The sequence below is a fragment of the Pinus tabuliformis genome, chromosome 8, assembly GCF_031772625.1.
Source record: "Pinus tabuliformis cultivar Carrire ecotype Pingquan chromosome 8, CPIR1, whole genome shotgun sequence".
NCBI lineage: Eukaryota > Viridiplantae > Streptophyta > Pinopsida > Pinales > Pinaceae > Pinus > Pinus tabuliformis.
In genome coordinates this window covers 358,111,297-358,134,669 of record NC_142294.1, presented here as the reverse complement: position 1 = coordinate 358,134,669, position 23,373 = coordinate 358,111,297, and the positions used below count along the sequence as shown (strand labels likewise).

Genomic DNA, 23,373 nt, shown 5'->3' with positions numbered 1-23,373 from the left:
CTGCTCTAAACCAAAAGGAATAGAACCATATCATTTCTTTCTTTAATAGAAAGATGGTGCCATACCTCTGTTTCTATTTTTGGTGCTGGAATGCTCGTGATCTGATAAGAGCATTGAAGTGAAAAAGAATGGATAGGTGGATGGAGAATTTGGCGCTTTTCAACAACCATAAGCAGCATAAAAAAGCGCTATGGTTCGAAATTTCTGGTGGGCGGTATGGTTTCCAATTACATTGAAGTAGAATAGAGAATCGGTCTTCTTGCCTAGTCGCAATGTCATCTGCTAGCTGAGTGTTTAACTTTTCATTTTGGAATTTATTCAATTATATCGCATTTTTTATATTTAGTAATAGTGACATTAATTAATTGACTTAAATCTCATTCTCATCCTTGAGCACTTAAATAAAAGTAAGATTAATGATAATTTGAGAAATGTGGACTCCGCTAAATATAGGTTATAATTTACTTTCTTTATATATCCAATAGCATTATTAATTGATATTATTAATTATAAATTTTATTTAGAGCGAATATATTTATCATATTATTTAAACAATAATATTTTGTGATTTACGGTGTTTTTAATCAATTTTGTTTAAAGAAGTTTTTCTATTTCAAAGACATGTAATGAGTTAATTTGAGTGGCTGAGTGCTGTAGATTATGAGTAGGAGGTTGTGGTATTAAGTCCCTTGGATATCATCCTCATAGTTTAGATATTATTTTATGAATGAGAAAAATTATCTGGTGAATTTCTATACATTTATATAGAAAAAAGATTTTATTATAAAGAGAACACTCTATTGATATGAAATTTATATTTTATTTATTATACTCAAAGGATATTATAAAATAATGGTTCCAATGTTTTTTGAGAAAATATGGAGATTCACTGCTATCACACTTTTCTTTGAAAACAAGTAAAGTTTGTGTACTCTCTTTCTCTTTCCCAACGGTTTTCATTGTCTCAGCTGTCAGACAGTGGGTCCTGTAAACAATTAATTCTATCCTGCCATAGTTTCAAATGGAATTTGAATTAATTATATCCCGCCACAATTTCAAATGGAAGTTGATATTTTTGATTATGAGCTCAATCATGTCCATAGGATGCATTCAAATCCCAGGATCAATTTACAAGTTACACTTCATTGTCTTGATAGATCATCTTGAACCAAATCACGACGTGTTTCCAAAATGGATGGTGTTCCAAGGTATATATTAAATCTGAGCATGAGTTGTCCAAGGTTGATTATGTTTCAAGAAAATATAGTAGTGCAAAAGAGCTAAGCTCTCATTCTAGCTTTGAGGTAGTAGTTATCCCTGAGTCTCAACCAAACTCCCTTTCATTCAATCCTTTTAAGCCTCTTTTGGTTCCCCATGGTTCGAGAGCTTTGCATAAGCCAAAGTTCTATGTTAGAGTGAAACAAGATAAGTTTTCAATGGTCATTGGTAAGGATATCAAGTTCAAGGACATCCCAAACTTGTTAGTAGCTACTTTGGTAGGAAGATTTTATGGTAAGACAATGCAAAAGGCATCTCTCATGGCATGGGTTTTGGACAATTGGATGTCAGCCATGGGTTATATGTCAATTTTCCATGGATTTTTTCATAATTGGATATTCTTTCAATTTTGGTTGAGGGGGGACAATAATAAGATCAACGAGGCAGAATGGGATTTGGGGCCATCGGGCCTAGTCCTAGAAACATGGGTGGTGGATTGTAATCTCGCTAATAAACATTTCTCAATGCAACAGCTTTGGGCTATATTGTTGAGCCCTCTCCTTGTCTTCTAGACAGAGGAGGCCCTTCACATTACTCACAAGAAGTTTGGTAGATTTATTTCTCTGGACCCTAATTGGTATGTTTCAATTAATAGGCATTGGGCCTTAATTCTAGTCAAAATAGATATCAAAGATATTTTATTCAAGGCCATTGAATTTGTTTACAAGGAAAACTTCTAGACCCATAACATTGATTATTGGAAAATATCATTTCATTATTTCAATTGTTACAAAGTTGGACATGTTTAGACCTAGTGGTTAGAGTTGAAGGCACTTTTCTCTAACAACAAGTAAAGTTTGTGTACTCTCTTTGTTTTTCCCAAGGGTTTTCATTCCCTTGGTTGTTGGACGGTGGGTCCTATCAACAATTAATTACGTCCCTCCATAGTTTCAAATGGAAGTTGATATTGTTAATTATGAACCCAATCATGTCCATGGGAGGCATTCAAATCTTAGTATGAATTTACAGGTGACACTTCATTGTCTTAACAGATCATCTGCAACCAAATCATGAGGTGTTTCCAAGATGGATGGTGTTGCAAGGTAGATATTTAGTTTGAGCATGATTTGTCCAAGGTTGTTTTCATTTTAAGAAAAAATAGTAGTGCAAAAGAGCTAAGCTCTCATTCTAGCTTTGAGGTAGTAGTTATCCCTAAATCTAAGCCAAACTCCCTTTCATTTAAGCTTTTTAAGCCTCTATTAGTCCCCCATGGCTCCAGAGCGTTGTCTAAGCCAAAGCTCTATGTTAGAGTGAAAAAAGATAAGTTTTCAACGGTCATTGGTAAGGATATCAAGTAATGAATAAGCCTAAACATTCAAATTTCACCAACACTCTCAAGCCTAAGGTTAAACTAATGGAAAAATGTTTATCGAAAGGAGGATTAGCTTCAGAACCAAAAATCTCAAATTAGTTAGGTTGAAAATCTCACCTTCTTAACGCACAACAAAAATCACGACAAAATATTAAAAGGGGAAAGGAAAAGGAAAGTGAAAGACCTTCCAAAGAGGTTGGGAAAAAATAGGACTTGCAAGAGGGAAGCCTACGATTGCAATAAGGGGTTGGGAAAAAGCAGTTTCAGATAAAGGGAGTCTTTGGGCTACGCACAACACTATTTTTTCAATGATTTGGTTGGGTTCCCAAATCGCAAAGAATGTAAGGCTATCTATAAGGGCATGATAACTAGGGAGTGCCAAGGTGTGCTAGGGAATGACAAGAAGTGCTAACACATGTGAGACAGTTCCAAGACATGTTAGGCATACCAATACATCCCAATATGTGCTAGGTTATACAGTGTGGCACCAATGCATGTTAGGGAGTGCTAGGGAAACACAAGGGAACACTAGTTTCAATTGCATGGAAATGAATGAATAAGAGTGTGTGATAGGGGGTGCTAGTGAGTTCCAAGTGTGCTAAGGAGGATTGACCCCACCAAATTTAAGCACACTAACCAAAGGATAAACCAAGGATCCAGTGACCCAAATTGAAACTAGATACAAAATCCATTTCAAACTACTCAACCTAGATGATTTCTAAGGAAATGTACATGTGTCACATACTAAATTCAGCAAAACCCATTCCAAAAAAATAAACAACCTAGTTTAATTCTAAGGAAAATATGCACTGGAGCTACAAACCTGTATTTCTATCGACCCCAGGCATAAACCTTCGCCTAATACTTGGTCTTACATGTATCTAAGGGATACAGTATGGTAGTTCTGATGAGCCCTGTTATGGATCCTAAAGTTGTGTTTGTCAAAGATTCAAAATCAACCCCCATTCCATATAAATTCCACTGAATAAGATCTCTAATCTGCTATATATATATGTCTATTGTGGGGGTACAAAATCAGGTATTTAGAACCCAAAATGCCAATACAGAAAATTGATGATTGATGTTGGAAGTCTAGTAATATGAAGTTCAGTTTCTCGCAATTGAGATTCCAAATCAAAAAAAAATATCCCCCCGAGGGATTAGAATAGATAAAAATCAGTTTGTTTAACTAATCCAATGTATGGGAGTTTGATGCAAGTGATGACGCTGACTCTTGACTTACCAGGCTATCAGTTAAGAGGAAGTTCAGATTATATCCATTTTTGACGATTTTGATGTAGCATTGGATGTTTGGTGTCTCAATTAACGAAGCTGTGAAAAGTTCGATTGGATCTTTGTGCTGGTCTCGATTGAAGTTAGAGTTTTCTAATGAAGCTACTTTTAAAATTGGGTGGGAACATTTTATGTAACTACATGTAATGGTTCACAATGATATTGAATGAGCTAATGTGCACTAGTCGAGTGTACTTGGAATTGGAATTCAACATTGTTATTAGATTTATTTTATATTTGGATTAATCAAGTATTCAAGAATTTAGATAGATACCTGTGCACAATAAAGGGAAGAGGAAGATTGTCGATTGCATGGAGGAGGATAAAAGCTGCAAGTTTGGAGCAGATCCACTTGTAGAACAAGTAGCTATGGCTATTCAGGCAAAGAGGAAGCAACATAACAAGCGAATTTTGTTAAGGTAGAGGGATAAGAAGAGAAAGGAAGAAGCAGAGGAGGAGTTGCATGAGCTGAGGGAGAAACTCTGAAAAGAATAAGAGTTGTGCAAACAGGAGAGAGAAGTGTAGCAACAGTAGATATAGTAGGGGGTGAAACATCTGCAAATAGAAGAAGCATCTCCCATACAAGTAGTTGATTCATATTAACAACTAGCATCAGGAAAACAGCGTGAACCATCGTAGGAGTGAGACTTCACTCATGAGATAGAACAAGCACTTCAACAGTTGGATGCAAACATGGAGCAACAAGATTTGGAATAGGACACCAACCTCATGCCTCACCACAAAGAGGTTGACTCACCCATTTCAATGCATCGAGATTATGAGAAAGTCTCGAATGACCAAGGAGGTACTGAGATCCTTGGTGGTCAACTGGAATGAGAGATACACAACATCACTTTTGATGAATCTCATCACAGAGATGTGTGGTCTCACATAGTACCAACTTTGGGGGATCAAACATCTCCTATACAAGTTTAGGAGCTAGTGATTGTGACTGATTTGCACAAGCATCCAGTTTCCTTGGCCGTTGCAACCAGAGTGTATGTTGAAGCCACTAGCTCAAGTGTTCGCTTTCTGATAGCTAAGAATGAGCAAAGGGCGAAGGAACTACAAGTGGCCAAGAAAGGAGGAGACTTGGTGACAATGTCCGCTTGAGATAAACTAAAGAAGGAAATACTAGATGAAGTATTAACCCTTGACACAGTTATGTGAGCATTGTACTCCAAGTTTGGTACTGTGCACAGGGTAGTCGTCCATGTCAACGGATGGCAGAAGTGATGTGCTAGAAGAGCATGCATCTTGACATTCACTTGCTATTGATAACATTCAAAAATGGATGATGAAGTACAAGGGAGCCCCAATTCACTTGCCAAAGATGATTAGGGCCAATGCGGTCAAGCTGCAAGCACATATCTGGAGTCAGATCCGTAACTATGAGGACCTCCCATAACTCATCACTAGCATATAGTCTTCCCATGCACAAGTATTCAAGTGCATGGATGTTGTGGTGCTCACACATGTGATCCCATCACTTGGGACTCTCACCCACATGAAGACCAAGAAGAAGGTTTGACGAGAGCTTGACTCATACTTTGATGAGTTGATGCACATCGACACTAGCCCAGACTTGCCTATGAGTCTAGACATGACGTGCAAGTATGTTGCTGGTCCATCCATATTGAAGAAAATGATGTGCATGCTTTCAAACGAGTTGGACATAGGAGCCTAAGCAATGTGTCCAGATTCTATGGAGGAAAGGTTCAGGTTTTAGACAAATGTCACAGCTGAACACACGGACACTATCAAGGAATACAAATCTTGGCATCAATATGTTACTGTTGATCACCATGAGGACGTCGAGCAGTTGGACTTCTATAGTTGTCTAAGTCAGAGTGATGTCTAGTTTGGCTTGCTCAAGCCATTTTTGTTCACATGGGTACATGTGCATTGTAATGTTAAGTCATTTCAAGTGTAAGTCAAGTGTTAATAGTGGATGTAATAGTCATAGAGTAGGTGAAGAGTCATGAGGGTAGTTGAATGGTCACAAAGGGGAATGTCAAGGGTCACCCCATCCTTTGCTATAAATGGCCCCTCATAACTCATTGTATAGGCTTTTGGTCAGCCAAGCTTCTGATAAGACTATCTTGGAAAGATCTTGGATAGTATTGTAATGTGCCTTGGCTTCTCCACTGCACGAAGCTAGTTCATCTCTTTGGAGGAGCAGGCGAATGTGGCTGTAACGTTCCACTGTTGGGGCTAGCAGGTTCACATAGATGTATTTTATGACTGGAACTTACACTTCTTTATATAATAACAGGTAGTATGTTTTCATGCATATGTTGTTATTGTAGTTGGATTGTTCTGGTTGTTGTAGCGATGTATGTTGTTTAACTTATGTATTTTTGTATGAACTACTTCGTATGCAATTATATGAATCTTGTTCTATATGTGTTGTTGGTTTGACCATCACTTTGGATTTCCAGTTGACCTGATTTCTAGCTTGTGATGCATCTTCACTCATGTGTTCCCTTCCCAGCTGAGTAGTGTTACAGGTTTCCAAGGGGTGCACTCATCCCAATCCACCTATGTTAGAACCTCTCATGCACCTTCCTTAACTCACTGTAGTAGTCACACCCTTCCTACTAACAGAGTTATCTTACTTGCCTCTATGCAACATCACGGTCAAGGCATTGCTTTACGACACACTTTTGAGACTCCTACACCAAACGGTCTAAGTTCTAATTGGAACTTCTTACCGAGGAGATCCCCTTGACATGTTGGTGGGTCCGGCACCATTAACAGATTCCTTTGTCGAAAATTGAGTAGAAAATCCTCCTTGGCACACAGTCGCATCCCTTATTTGATAGGAGATTTTCCACTTGATTCTACTCTCTATAGACATTATTAGAGGCCAGTCTTTGAAAGGTATTCATAAAAGATCTTATGCATTGCATCCAAAAATTAAGGGAAGGTGGTCCAAATTTTTTTTCTCAATTGTACCCAATCTAGGATCATCTTGGAATCTCTAAACAGGTAAATCTTCAATTGCAAGCTAGTTAGAACATAGAAGAGCCCCCAAGAGTATGATTGGCTCAACTCTATTATTTGATCCTATGCCATTATACCAACTGAAATGGAAGGTGTTCTCTGGCTTCAAAACCAAGTGTGTCCCACATCCACAAACCCCGTTGGTGGATGCTCCATAAAAAATAAAAATAAAAAATAAAAGATAAAAAAATAAAGTATGACCATAGCTCCATGAGTCAAAAATGTCTTCTAGGTTTTTCCTCGTTCGTTAGCCATATCTCCATAAAATATGCAAAAATCTTTAAATAGGAATCTCTAGTATCTAGTTCTGTTTGTTCAAAAATATTCTCATTCCTGCTTCTCCATATGCCCCACAAAATATAGAAAGGAAAGGAACAATATGTCTTGAAACCTTCAAACCATTGAGTGATACATCTCTAAATGGAAACCATGTTCTATATTACATGTATTTTAAGTGTTTGAAGAAGCCCACTCCATACCAATATCACAAAACGAGATGTTAGAAATAGATGTTCCATGTCTTCTAAATCTTCTTTGCATAAAGAGAATCTTCCAAGATCCCGAAAGCCCCTTTTATGGATATTATCCCAAGTTAAAATATTATTATGGACCACCAACCACATAAAACATTTTAATTTGAGAGGTATATCCCATCTCCACGTGTTATGTAACCAAAAAGCATTATCATTCAAGCCACATCCATGAGAAATATGTTTATAAATCTCTTTAACCAAGATCTACTCATTATACATAACACCTTCCCATTATAGCTTTTCTTTCTTCTCTATGAGTTCTAAACCTGTTAGACTTAACTGTGTTATGAAACGTGCCCATTCCACAAATAGATCCTCTAGAAATCCAAGTTCAAATGCATTAAGCTGATAACTTGTAACAGAAGAATATCCTCAATCACAAGAGATTTAGTTCATAAAGTAAATCCTTTTCTTATCTAAATGCTCAAGGATGCGAAGAGAAAGAGTATGTATTCCCTCCACTCCTTGTTAGTAAATTATATATTATAGAGCAATGGAACATATAAAATATTGCATAAATATAAACACAGAAACCACATAAAACAAGAGAGACATAGATATACGTGGTTCACCCAGTTTGGGATACGTCCATGGAGAAACAGCTAGTCCTTCTTTTTATATTATCCACCAAACTGAAGAGATACAACCTACAATAGATCCATTGTAACTCCCTCTTCGCTCTCAATCTCGTCTCTCTTCCTCACTCAGAATACAAATATACTTAGACGCAATACAATTCCCTCATATATAGTGAGGGGTTGCCTTCTAGGGCAAAAAACCCTAAATTAAACACAACTTCTATCATTAGATCTCTCGCTAATGAACAGCCCAGATTGACTACGAAATTACAACATTTTACAAGGAAATTTTACATCTATTCTTAGCTTTAGGGGTGCTGCCCCCGAAACCCCCCGCCAGGGGGGGTTCCCCAAAGGTCACAACTACCGCCCTTGGACCCCCTTGCAGCGAATATTTTATGGGTGGCGTTGCTGCCCCATTTTGAACTGGGGTCCAATGCGGTGATACCTTTGTATACAGAAGATAATTAGGCTCCACACCCAACAATCTCCCACTTGGAGATTGATTATAGCAACTCCATCGCTGCTTCATTTGCTAGACAATGACTCCACTTTGGACCTGGCTATTTCTCATCTTCTTCATCATACTTGAATACCAATTGAAACTAAGTAGATTCTAAGTTTCTCCCTGGTTACAACTTTTGTTAACATATCTGCAGGATTCTGGCTAGTGTGTATCTTTTCCAGCTTCAACTGTCCATCTTCCAATGCTGACTGTATGAAATGCTACCTGAGCTGTATATGCTTAGTCTTGGAATGAAATGCAGAGTTCTTTGCAAGATGTATGGCATGATGGCTGTCACTGTATAACTTGCCCAACTCCTACTTCTTACCCAATTCATATAGAAACCTTGTAACCAAATCATTTCTTTACTAGCCTTTGTAGTAGCAACATACTCTACTTCTGTTGTTGAGAGTGAAACAACACTTTGCAGTTTTGAGACCCAACTGATAGGTATTCCACCTACAGTAAACACATACCTTGTTGTGCTCCGCCTGTTATCTCTATCACCTACCATATCTACATCAACATATCCATGTAGAGCAATGTTTGAACCACCAAAGCATAATGCTTGATTTGTGGTACCTCTCAAATACCTGAGAATCCACTTCACTACCATCAAATGTTCTTTTCTTGGATTTTTCATGTACCTGCTTACAACTCCCACTGCATGTGCAATCGGAGGCCTTGTGTATACCATTGCATACATTAAGCTTCCAACTGCTGATGCATATGGAACTTTAGACATATAATCCATGTCTTCTTGGGTCTTTGGGCACATCTCCTTACTAAGTTTGAAATGGCTAGCAAAAGGTGTACTAACTGGTTTTGCATTGTGCATATTAAATCTTTTCAACACCTTTTGTATGTACTCATTCTGAGACAATGTTAATTTGTGATTTTTTCTGTCTCTAGTTATTCTCATATCAAGGATTTGTTGTTCATCTCCCAAATCCTTCATTGCAAATGAATTTTCCAATTTTCTTTCGAGCACATTTATTTCATGCATGTTAGACCCTACAACAAGCATGTCATCTACATACAATAACAATATAATATAGCTTCCATCATTTTCCTTTTTCAGATAAACACAATGATTAGAGTGACATCTAGTATAACCTTGTTCAGACATAAACTTTCAAATTTTAGATACCACTGCCTTGGAGCCTGTTTTAAGCCATACAAGCTCTTCTTCAACTTGCACACCATTTTCTCCTTCCCTTTTACCTCATATCCTTGTGGTTGTTGCATATATATCTCTTCCTCCAAATCCCCATGGAGAAAGGTTGCCTTTACATCTAACTGCTCAAGATGTAAATCTTCAACTGCTACTAGACTTAAAATAGTTATGATTGAAGTCATTTTAACAACAGGAGAAAATATTTCATCAAAATCAATACCTTTCTTCTGTGCAAACCCCTTCACCACAAGTCTAGGTTTGTACCTTTTCCTACCTCCATCTTCTTCCTTCAACTTGTAAACCCATTTATTCTGTAATGTTGTTTACCTACATGCAAACTGACTAAGTCCCGAGTATGGTTATGTGCTAAGGATTCCATCTCTTCCTTCATGGCTTTCTCCCACTTTTAACTGGTTTCTACCTACACTGCTTCTTCATAACATTCTGGTTCACTAGAATCAGTTAACAATACATAGTATAATGAAGGAGAGTATCGTTCAGGGGGTCTACTCATCCTAGTAGATCTTCTAACACCACTTTCAGGTGTTTGAAGTGCTTGTTACTATTGTTGTTGTTGTTCTGGTTGTTGATCATTATGATTTTCAGGCACCATCACTTTTTGTGTCATCTTGTCAAGCACTATGTATTCTCTGTTTTCTTTTTCCTATTTCTTTTCCTACAGTTGATCCTTATACAAAACCTTTTCATTGAATATTACATCTCTGATCCTAATAATTTTGTGTTTTTCATAATCATAAAAGCGATAACCAAAATCATTAACACCATATCCAATAAAGGTACATTTCTTTGATTTTGCCTCAAGCTTTGTTCTATTTTCTTTGTTAATGTGGATAAAGACTTCACAACCAAAAGTCTTTAAAAAAGAGTAGTTTACCTTTTTACTTATCCATGCCTCCTCTAGAATACCACCATCCAAGGAACTTGAAGGCCTTTTCTTTATTAGATAAGCAACAGTATCTACAACATCTACCCAAATTTATAAAGGCGATCCTGCATGCAATCTCATGCACCTTACATGCTCCATGATTGTCCTGTTCATCCTTTCTGAAACACCATTTTCTTGTGGTGTTCCTGGAACTGTCTTCTCTCTACGAATTCCATTCTCTGAATAGTACCTATCAAACTCTTTATTGCAATATACAACTCTAATGTCTGATCTAGGACACTTCAACTTTTTCCCTGTCTCGTTTTCAATGAAAGCTTTCCATTTCTTGAAAGTATCAAATACATGAGATTTATTTCGAATACAATAAATCCAGGTTTTTCTGGTTGCATCATCAATAAAAGTAACATAATAACGAGAGCCACCAAGATCTGATACCTGAGTAGGTCCCCATACGTCTGTATGCACGAGATATAATTTTTTTATCTTCTTTTCTTTCCCAACTCTAAGGAATCTGACTCTCTTCTGTTTTCCATAAACACAATTCTCACATAATTTTAAATCAACATGCTTCAAACCTGGCAACATATTTCTTAAGTGAAGAATCTGCATCCCCTTCTCACTCATGTGCCCAAGTGATGCCACAATGTCATATCTTCTGCTGTAGAGGTTAAATCATTAACATAATTAGAAATACCATTGCATAAATACAATGTACCAACCTTTCCTCCATTCACTATTACCAGGGATCCTTTAGTGACCTTCTAGGTTTTATCCATGAAAGTAGTTACGCAACCTTCACCTCCCAACTACCCTATTGAAATCAATTTTTTCTTTAGATTTGGAACATGCCTTACCTCCTTCAATAGCCACTGATTTCCATTTTGTTGTTTTATGAAAACTATACCCATTCTAATGATTTTACAGGGTTTATCATCACCCAATCGAACCTGTCCAAAATCTCCTTGAACATAATCACGAAAATGTTTCTTATCAGGTGTGGCATGGAATGAGGCCCCTGAATCTACCACCTAGGCATCAATAATATTTTCTGATGAAATATTCAAAGCATCTTACAACACATCACCTGTTACATTCGCTTCATGATTAGTTTCTTGCTGCACATCTCCTTCTTTTCCCTTCCAAGACTTGCAGCCTTTCTTCAAGTGTCCTTTCTTCCCACATTTCCATCACACTATCCCCGATCTGGACATGGATCTGCCTTTTCTTGACTTACTGTGATATCCTGGGCTCTTTCCTCTTTCCATTTTTCTTCCCCTAGTCTCTGCAGTCAAAGCATTACCTGATGTCTCATTGGAGCTTTTCCGCCACATTTCCTCGCTAAGGATTGCACCGACAACATCATCGAACTTTAAAGTACTAGATCCAGAGACAGAGTTACTAATGGCCATAACTAAACCATTCCAAATTTCTAGTAATGAGCACAGAAATAACAGAGCCCTAACTTCATCATCAAAAGTTACCCCTACAGAACCTAACAGACATGTAACTGTATTAAAATCATTTAAATTGTCTGCAACAGATCCACCTTCTGACATATTCATATTAAATAAATGCTTCATAAGGAATACCTTATTTGAGGCTGAGGGTTTTTCATATAGATTGGCCAATGTCAACAATAAACCCTCTGTTGTCATTTCCTTTGAAATATTAAACGCAACTGATGCCGCTAGGCATAGCCGTATTGTTCCAAGTGCCTTTCTGTCGAGGATATTCCATTCTTTATCTGTCATACTCATCGGCTTCTTTATCTTTCTTCTCAATGGTAGGTACAAATCTCTATGATATAGATAATATTCCATCTGCATCTTCCATAGCTGGTACTTTTGGCATTAATGGATGTGCCAGAAGCTTCTGAAAAGATATTGAGCAGGAGTTTGAAGGCAGAGGCTTCTTGCACTAACGGATGACCAAAAAGCATATTATCGTCAACAAACTGTTGGTGAGTAATGGGGGATTGACCATGCAGCGAGATGCCCTTTAAAGAGTGAGAATTAGATGCAGAATGAAGAAGGCGGCTTAGCCCTTCAGCCATGAGAACAAAAAGGAACGGGGAAAGAGGGTCTCCTTGATGGATACCCTGAGAAGGATGAAATGGTGGGGAAGGGGAGCCATTTAGAAGGATGGAAAAGCAAGGGGAGGAAATGAGATTCATTATCCATCGCATCCAAGTAGCATTGAAGCCGAATGCTAGTAAGATGTGTTTAATATATGTCCAGCTGAGCTTGTCGAAAGCTTTGGAGAGATCTAGTTTGAGAATCATGCCTGGTTTTTTCAATATCTTGAGGGAGTGGATCAATTCGTGGGAGAGAATGATACCATCCAGAATCTGGCATCCTTCTACATATCTTGTCTTCTCTGGCGAAATAAGGAGAGGGAGGAGAGGTTTGAGCCTGTTCACCACGACTTTAGATATAAGCTTGTAGATTACATTGCATAGCGCAATCGGCCTGTATTTATCGGGAGTTTTGGATTCTTCCATTTTAGGAACGAGCGCTATAAAGGTCATATTTAGGGAAGGAAGAACCCAGTGCATCAATCGAGATTCATCCACGAGCTCCCATACCTCTGTTTTGATGTGCTCCCAAAAAGCATGAAAGAAATTGGCTGTGAATCTGTCAGGTCCGGGCGCTTTACCATCCTTGAGCTGGGCCATTGCATCCTCCACTTCCTGCATGGAAATAGGCTGGAGAAGCCTATTGTTGTGATCCTCATTTATGATTTTAGGAATGTGCTGCACTATAGTTTGTATTGCTTGATTTCTGTTGCCCGATGGTTCTCTAAGAATGTCCTGAAAGTAATCTTGGAATTCCTGTGCCACGTCTTCATGCACCTCCAGACGTTCCCCTTGTTGATTGTTGATGAAAGCGATGTTGTTGTGCATTCTTCTTTGAATGGTTGACCTATGAAAGAATTTAGTATTTTTCTCCCCATCCTTAAGCCATCTGATCCTGGATTTTTGTCGCCAGAGAGTCTCTTCTTGCTGCCTTCGTGTTTCAATCTAATTTAGGAGGGCCTGCTCCTATTGTGCATAATCCTCCATTCTCCCCTCAGAGATGATACATTGTTGCAGTGTGTTCATTTGCTGCTCCAGCGCTTTTCGTTGATCAAATATGTTACCAAACTGAGTGTGATTCCAAGATTTCAGCACTTGTTTAAGGTATTTTAGCTTTTGTTGAAATTGAAACATCTTGGCTCCTGCGGGGGGAGAGAAGGATTTCCAGGCATCTATGACCACTTCTTTGAAGTTAGGATGAGAAAACCAGAAGGATTTGAAGCGGAAAGGTCTGTTGCTCTTTGACTCTGGACGCGACCACTGTAGCATTATGGGCCAGTGATCCGAGCCTACTTGAGGCATGATGGATGCATGGAAGTCTCCACCAAGGTGAATGGCATTATCCGACAGAAGGAATCGATCTAGTCTGGAAGCTATATGCTGGGATCCCCTTCGTTTATTGGTCCATGTATACATACCATTCAAAGTCTGAAGGTCCATGAGCTGATTCCTGTGTATAAAGTCTTTAAAGCCAATGTTGTCCCCTTCCAATCTTGCTCGACCTCCAGATTTTTCCTCCAGCGCTGTAATGATATTGAAGTCGCCACCACTTATCCAGAGGGGATGGCTCCTGCCAGAGTTAAGAGTTGTGAGTGTGTTCAGCAAATCCAACTTTTTTTGTAGATCTTGAGGAAAATACACATTAGTGAGAAGACCATGGATATTGGTCCCAATTAGGTGGAAAGTAGTTTGAATGAAGAAGTGAGAGGCATGAAAATCTTGAAGGGAGAGAATTTGAGGGTTCCATAAGATTTCCAGCCCTCCAGAAGCACCTGATGCATCCACAGAGACTGAGCGACATCCTGTCCAAACTTTGTTTAGAATTTTCTCCAGTACAGCGTTGTTGCCTTTGGTTTCTTGTAGAAAGACTAATGAAGGCTTTTCTTGCTGGATCATATTTTTTAACATTCGGTGTTTTGCAGGGCTGTTAAGCCCTCTCACATTCCATGAGATTAGCTTCATGAGGAACCATGGGGAAGAGATTTAAAGAACTTGGTCAGCTTGGGGAATCTTCCAGAGTCCACCAACATTTCTCCAATAATGATAGTCCTTTGCAGATCCATTTTACGCCCTCGTTTTTTCGAATCTTTCAGTATCTTTTTACCATCCCAAGGACTGCCTGCCTGAATGCCAAGATATTTATTTTGTTGTGCTCTGATTAGAACTCCTTCAAGTCTTTCGATCTCCCTTGGGGGTATGTCACTGAAATCTTTCTGTCGACACACTGCTTCCAGTTTGAGAATATCCAAACCTTCCAGATCTACACTTTCTGGTTCCTCCTCCATGTGTGTCAGTTTGTTCTGTTCCTCCTCATCTGACCTTTGATGAATGTTGAGAGCTAGAGATGCATCGATCTCCATGGTGGAAGATTGTAGGGCTGTATCTGAAGCTTGATTTTTGTCAGTGGAGATTGAGACAGGGGTGCTGATTAGAGCGGACTTTGAGGACGAAGCTGAAGGATTTGGGGGAGGCGCGGGAGTGGAAGGGGAAGGATCTGAAGGTGGGATGAATGTGTGATCCTCCAAGATGTTTAGAGAGGACAGGATTCCAAAACTATTCCTAGTTTCAGGTTTCTTGCGATCTGCTAGAGCAACTGGGTGTTTCTTGGCATGCTTTCTGCAACTGGGAACCCTCGTAAATCCTTCTGCATCTTTGTTTGCCTCAGTTGCGGGAGCTTTAGACTGAAGATTCAGAGGGCAGTCCCTGAAGAGATGGCCATGTTCATGGCACTTTCTGCAACGAAAAGGAATATGCTCGTAGTCTATTGTTTGGACCCATTCAAAATCGTCATGAAATAAACTTACCGAATCCGTGAGTTCTTTAGCCAGATGCATGTGTACACAGATTCTGGCATAGGAGGTGTATCTTCGGTGTTTGGTTTCCTTAGCGACTTTGATGAAAACTCCCAGGCTATTGCCAATGTCCATTAAGGTCTCCTCATTTCAGTATTCCGAGGGAAGAGAATACATGCCTATCCATACCGAAGCCCAGTTGAGACCCTTTTTGTCTAGATTGAACCTCGCTTTCCATTGATGAAGATATAGGCCTGCAGAGTTGAAGAAGTACGGACCTCCTTTGAAGATGTGAGTTTTGCCTTCTAGGCAAGTTAAGATAACAGTCAAGAAACCTTTGGGACCTAGGTGCAGGGTGACTTGTCCTTTAGGCTTCCATTTGGAGGCTATCCATCCATGCAAGGCCTTTTCTGTTGGCCAGAATCTGAGGAACTTGCCTATGAGTGCATGATCACTCATATATTGGATTTGAGTGTTAATCCGGTCACTGGGAAGATCTATTTTAATTCTCTCTGTAGACTTGGGAATGCATGTTGCAGAAGATGCTTTTGGCTGTGACGTCGAGTTGTTCTGATCTGTACTTTTGTCGTTGGCTGCATCCTGGCCTGCAACAGTGTCTCCATTGTTGTCATTGAGCAGATCAGTGTGGGGGCCATCAGTTGGGGCAAGGCCAAAACCGACTAGAGCTTTTACGTTAACTGGATTGTCAGAGGAGGGATCTGATGCAGGAGGGGGAGGGGGGGGGGGGGGGCAGAGCCCACCCCTCCAGACGACGGAACCATGATGGGATGATCAGCGGCGAAGAGGAACAGGAAAGCCGAGGGTGCAAAGGAGAAGGGCGACAGGTTTACTCAGAAACCCTAGCAAGGGCAGCATCACACCTCGGTAGCGCTCTGCAAGTTTTTCCCGAAAGCCGAATCAAAGCTTTTGTTGAAGAACAATGATTTTTCCATTTTCATATATATATATATATATATATATATATATATATATATATATATATATATATATATATATATATATATATATATATATATAGCTTTAATTGATTCTATAGATTTTTAGATTTACACATGCAAAATTCAAGAGATATAAAACACAATTGAAAGAAAATGCATTTAGTTCATGTATGAAAAAAAACAATTACATGCCACTAGGTGTCTCTTTTCTTTTTCAAGTAGGAAAGATTATCATAATTTAGTTCTCAAACCATATTGTTGACAATCATCATTGGATATTATTCACTCATACAGTTTAACTCATCACTGTTATTTAAGGAAAACCATGCCATGTGTAATTATCCTTAAGGATAGGTCTTCACCCATGTGGACCTTTAACATGTTTCCTTTATTTCAAAAAAAAAAACCTTTAGCCAAACAAAAAAAATATAAGACATACTCCAAAACTTATTTTTAAATTTTAATTTTTGAAATTTCATAATTATTTTTTAACTATATTAAATCAATTATTACTTTTATTTTTAATTAAATTATAATAAATTTTACCCTTTTTTAAATGGATTAAAAATGTATTTAGTCATCCAATAGCCTACCAAATACAACATCCAAAACCCAAAATATATTATCAACTTTCACATGGCCATAGGAGATTGCCATGGTCTTGTGAAGACAACAAATTTTTTGAGAATGCAAACTTTTATGATTCATAAGGTTATGAGAGAATACTTCTAGTAAATCACATATCAATTTTCCAATTTTTGTTGATGCTTTTGAAACCACTAAGTGTGGTTCAATATCAGTACTTGGATGACAATATTGATCCAACACAACCATTATATATATATTATAAACAACTAAATATTTATCCAAACAAAATATGATTCATGTTTTGAGTTAATGTGAAAGATAATTACATTAAATGTATATTTTGAAATTAAAGGGTTAGAGTATAAGATTTTTCATTAATAAGTATGAAGCACATGATTGGAATTTAATAGATAAATAAATAAATTTTGAATTTAAAAATATAAAGATGAGATTAAATTTTAAAATCTAATTAAAAAAACCTAAATATTTGAATGATGTTGTATCATTATTATGATGTGATGCCTTGGGCTCATAATAATGTTCATAAACATATACCAATTACTTTCAATGAAATGAGGTATGTGGATTATACAAATTATATATTTTAAGTTTATTATTTTAATTTTTATTCAAGTAAAATTGTCTAGAAAAAATATTCAAAGAGAACCAAAATATCAAATAATGAGATTGTATTTCTAATGTAGTTGTAATAACTAGTAATAATTGTTATAATGAAAATGGACAAGTAAAAAATGCATTCATTATTAACCAATTTAAATTTGATAAATAAAATATCCTCAAAACTAGGTAAAAGAGAAAATTTTAAATATTAATTAATCATATAAAAAATATCAAAACTTCATAAATAATATTTCATTAAAATATAAGTTGTGTTTATATATATATATTTGTTATTCAATTTTTATAAGTTATGTAAATATGTATATAATTATTTTTTTTGTTGTGTTGTTACTATGGGACAACTCTCTCCTAATACAATATAAAACAATGGGCAACGTAATCAACTTTAATAAAACATTGGGCAACATAATCAACTTTAATAAAGTAATTATTTTTATTTTTATTTTATTCATCATTAATAAAAATGTATTTTAAAACTGTTTTTAATTTATGAAAATAAATAAATATTTATTATTTATTTTATTATTTTATATTAAATTTTTATTTATTTATTTATTTTTGTTATAATTTAATTTATGTATGTTTTAAAAGTTTTTAGAATATTTTTAAGGGTCTAATTTATTATAAATGAGAAATAAATTGTTGGAATCACAAATTTTAATTGGTAAATTCTTCATAATGAAATATTATAGGGTTTTTCCAGCGTCTTAAATCTACCTTTTTTTTAGTTTGGTTTATATTTTTATAGTTTTTCCCAAATGCCAAGTCACACGGAATTAAACTCCACATCCATTGAATACCCACTTTAGATACTTCTAAATAGACCCACATCGATAAACTCCACATCCATTGAATACCCACTTTAGATACTTCTAAATAGACCCACATCGAAAAAAATACGCCAACAAAAGCATGAAGTTAATTCTACATTCAATCAACACTCAACACTTGGCAAATACTAGTAATTTTTTTTCTTGATTTTTCTCCAAAATATTTACTACGTAATCATCTTGAATCTTGTTGGTTTGAATTTTTTTAATTTTTTTCGTAAGCTTGGCAAGACTGCATCTTCAATATGTCCAATATATTGTCCCATCAAGCCAAAATTGAACTAGTAACTTCACATGAAGGAGTGCCTTAACAAAGCACCCCGAGAGTGTCTTCACAAAGCGTCTTAGCAAAGCAAGTGATCAACTTATATTCAAAACTCCCTTGACGATTTTTTATTTATTTATTTTGAAATCTATTCTTAACTTCCATTCTCATCTAAATCTTATTATAGTTATACCAACTTAATTTAACATTATTTTTTTAGACTTGACATAACTATTGTAGTGCATGTGAGGATATAACCATTCTTTTTGTTTAATGTCGAAAATTAATCATCATTAGAGACTTATTTTTTGTGGTGTAACTTAAAACGGGTGGTTGTGGTGTGACTTAAGACTAGTAAGATTACTGTAAATCGATTTTAAATATTTAACATTATTTTCTCAGACTTGACATAACTATTGTAGTGCCTCATGTGAGGATATAACCATTCTTTTTGTTTAATGTTGAAAATTAATCATCATTAGAGACTTATTTTTTGTGGTGTAACTTAAAACCGGTGGTTGTGGTGTTACTTAAGACTAGTAAGATTACTGTAAATCGATTTTGAATATCACATTCCAGAAACCCTTGTTGTTAATAAGACTTTCTTTTATATTACTTTTTTTTCCACTCTAAAAACCTATAAATACTTGTATTTTCCTACCCTAAAAACCTATAAATAACACACTAAATGTAAGCGTGGTTAAGTGACTATGACCGTAAACCATAACCATAGCACGGCAATTGGGATCTTACGGCCCTCAATTGATAAGCCCTTTCAGCGGAGCGTAGTCTAAACGCTTTTCACCCCAATTTAACAACGAAGCTCCGCCGACAATGACGTGAGTTCCAATAGAATGGAGTCGTCTACCCAGGTAGAGATGGAATTGTAAGCATGGTTAAAAGTGACAGGAATTTAAGAAAAAAATTCAAAAAATCTTGTAAAAATAGTGTTTTTGAATGATGTTTTTGATGGTAGAAATGGATTCCATTAAAAACCTTGAGGACACTTAAAATTTTAAAATTTAACAATTATAATTTAGATTTAAAAAATCCTTGATAGATTTTTTCTAAATATGACCAAAATTTCCATACTACTACCAATAAAATTATCTGTTCATTATAGATATGGTTTCAGGAAATTCTTATTGTTCTGGAAGTCCTACAAAATCCGCTTAGTCGCCCAAAACTCACAACCTGCAGCAGCACCGTACTCAATAACATGAATCCACATCGAGCGATATATATTCTGTTAGTGTAGTGTAACCTCTCTTTTTAAAAAAAATTAGATTTACACGTGGACATTTGGATACTGTTTTGTTTTTTTAATAATGCAATTTTTTTTAATATATAAATTGATTCAATTCTTAAAAACATTCTAAATTCTTGAAAACTCTTTAAATTCTTCAAACTTTTTAAGTTTTTCGTAAACTACACAACCATAACTTATTATTTCAAAATTAACTTAAAAAACCAAATTTCCTCTAATATATAAAACAAACGTTTATTACACTACTCCAGTCCCCGAGACTGCTCCATTGCCTTTAACTATTCCACTACTCCATACTGCTATTCCACTACTCCCTACTCCATACTGCTATTGAAAAGTAAAAGCTGTAATGTAAATTTAATAAAGGATTTGTAGAGAAAGTGTTATGGAATCAGCTGCAGGATTAAGGATAAATTTGTAGTTTATTTTAAGATATTTTTTAAGTGGGGATTCTTTCCAATAGGAGTTTGGTTGGTAATATTTATATTTTTCAACTTGTAAAAACATATGGTAAATAATTTGGTTTTATGTAATCAAATTTATAGATTATTTTAAGATATTTTTTAAGTGTGAATTCTTTGCAATAACATATTTGATAGAATTTCATATATATATATATATAATTAATGAAAGTTTGTTATTATTGACTTCTGTACGGTTGCAAAGTGAATTAAAGAAGATTCAAGACAATTACGGAATCCAATTATCAAAGACCAAAGATACTTCATGGTGGATGTTAACAATGAAATGGAGGTCAGTGGAAGCAGATGTGAGGTATAAGAAGTATATAGTGTTCTTGACCGTGGACCAACAAGTAGGTTGTAAAAGATCTGATTGAGGATTGGAGAATCGACTACATGGATCAATCTTTGTGTGCATACCATTGTATTGCTTGCTTTGTGTGTCCAACTTAGCATTCGAGGTCTTGGTGTGTATGAGCAGTGATGGATAGTTTAATTGATGACCTGCATCAATATACTTTGGAAAGCAATTCTTGAATTCGGTGGTGTAGCTGGAAGGGAGATATAGTTATAGGTTTTGTTGCATAAACCATTGGTTCAATGGTGCACTATAAATCTTTATGGCTAGGTGTGTAAAATGTACAATTGTGATATATATATTATCTAGATTTTTCTTATAGGTTAATTGGACAGATTAAATGTTGATGGGACAAGATTAAAAAACCACTGGAAATCTAAAAATTTATAAATAAAAATAAATTTAGAGAAATTTAAAATCTCAAAAAAAAGTCATTATAATATTTTTTCTCATTAAAATTAAAATAAATTAATATATTATTAAATGTATAGTCTAAATAATATAAAAAATGGTTTTTTTTTTTGTATTTTTTCAGGTTAATTATGTAGGAATTTACAGGGTAAGTTCCTCAGACAGAACACCAAAGGACACCACTCACAAACAGATCACAAATCAATACACCAGTATTGACAACATCCTGAACTCCAACCATAAATCGAAGTTTAGTGAACTTCGTCTCTGTGAGAGCCTTTGTAAAGATGTATGCAACTTGATCATCTGTTGAACAATATTGCACTTCAAGAACATGGTCGTGAATGAGCTTTCCGATGAAGTGCATGTGCAGTTCAATGTGTTTGTTGTGCTGATGTTGGACTGGATCTTTGCATAGCTGAATGGCACTTTGATTATCACACCAAAGTGTAGTCGGATGCTGTTGCTGAAAACCAAACTCTGATAGGATCTGGCGAAGCCACAAAGCTTCCTTACTAGCTTCTATGACACCACGATATTTTGCTTCTGATGAAGAAAGAGAAATGGCACCTTCTTTCTTGCAAGCCCATGTAATAGGTCCTGAGCCAAGAGTGAACACATAACTTGCAGTAGACTTCCGATCATCAGGGTCACCAGCCCAATCGGAATCAGTGAAACCAACCAATAGAGGAGATGCTTCGGCACTGAAATGAATCCCAAACTGAATTGTACCTCGAACATAACGAAGTATTCTTTTAGCTGCTTTCCAATGAATTTCACGTGGGTTTTGCATAAACCGAGCAACAAGGCCAACAACAGAGGAAAGGTCAGGACGAGTATGGGTTAGATACAAAAGTTTTCCTACAAGTTGACAGTATAAGGTAGCATCAACTTCAGGAGAAGTACAAGTGACCGAAAGTTTGACTCCAGACTAAAAGGGAGAAGGGGTTGGCTTATAGTCTTCCATGTGAACGTGGCCTAGAATATCACAGGCATACTTGGACTGAGAAAGGGAAATACCTTCCTTGGATTGCAAGACTTGAAGACCGAGAAAATAATGTAAGTGTCCTAAGTCTGTCATTTCAAACTTCCTTTTAAGGCTAGACTTCACATGGTTTATAAGGTTGGGATCACTACGAGTCAGGATAAGATCATCAACATAAAGAACAATAATGATAAGAGATTTGCCCACTTTCTTGGTGTAGACAGTGTTGTCAGAATGACACCTAGAAAAGCCATTTTCTAAAAGAAAGTTATCCATTTTGGCATACCAAGCTCGAGGAGCTTGCTTGAGACCATAAAGGGATTTCTTAAGCTGACATACAAGGCTGGAGTCTGTTTGTATAAAGCCAATAGGTTGTTCCATATAGATTTCTTCACGCAAGTCCCCATGCAAGAAGGCGGATTTAACATCCATCTGATGGACTTCCCATTTGAAAGAAGCAGCAAGGGAAAGAACAAGGCGGATAGAGTTCATTTTGACAACACGGGAGAAGGTTTCAGTGTAGTCAATGCCTTCAACTTGTGAAAAACCCTTAGCAACAAGACGAGCTTTATGTTTATCAACTTTCCCATCTGGTCCATACTTGGTTCTGTAAAGCCATTTGCATCTAACAAGTTTTCGTCCCTTTGGTAGAGGAACAAGATCCCATGTATCATTTGCCAATAATGAATGATATTCTTCATTCATAGCTGCTTCCCAATCTGGATGGCCTGAAGCTTCTGCAAAGGTGTCAGGATCATAATTCACTGAAGCTTGAGCCAGTAAAGAAGAGGCTCTCTCGAACTGAGAACGTGTATGTCGCTGTTCTGTAGGATCACCGGCAAGATCACCTGCTGCATCCCGAGTGGCACGGACCCATTTTGGAAGCTGAGGAGCTGAAGGAGGATCCTGAGAAGGTGGGGGAGGAGTTTCATCCTCGCTTTCATCATCTGAAGAAGAAATATTTTCAAAAGTAGAAGAGATAGGGAGAGGTGGCACATCCGCCAAACTAGGCTCACAGGTCGATATATTTTCAGCAAACTTTACATCTCTTCTAATGATAACATTTTTGGACTTAAGTGGAATAAGTCTATATCCTTTGACATCTTCAGAATATCCAACAAAAATACATTGTTCACTCTTAGGTTCTAAAGC

The 23,373-nt window shown here is 36.7% G+C and overlaps 1 protein-coding gene across 1 annotated transcript; it reads right to left on the bottom strand.

The window, feature by feature from the left end:
* Window positions 1-13,629: 13,629 nt before the first annotated feature.
* LOC149235607 (uncharacterized) lies at window positions 13,630-14,464 on the bottom strand. The gene is made up of 2 exons (XM_089368605.1): window positions 14,436-14,464; window positions 13,630-14,233 (listed from the first exon to the last, which is right to left on the bottom strand). Exons 1-2 carry the CDS (start codon window positions 14,462-14,464, stop codon window positions 13,630-13,632), a joined length of 633 nt encoding a protein of 210 aa, XP_089224731.1.
* Window positions 14,465-23,373: the final 8,909 nt, after the last annotated feature.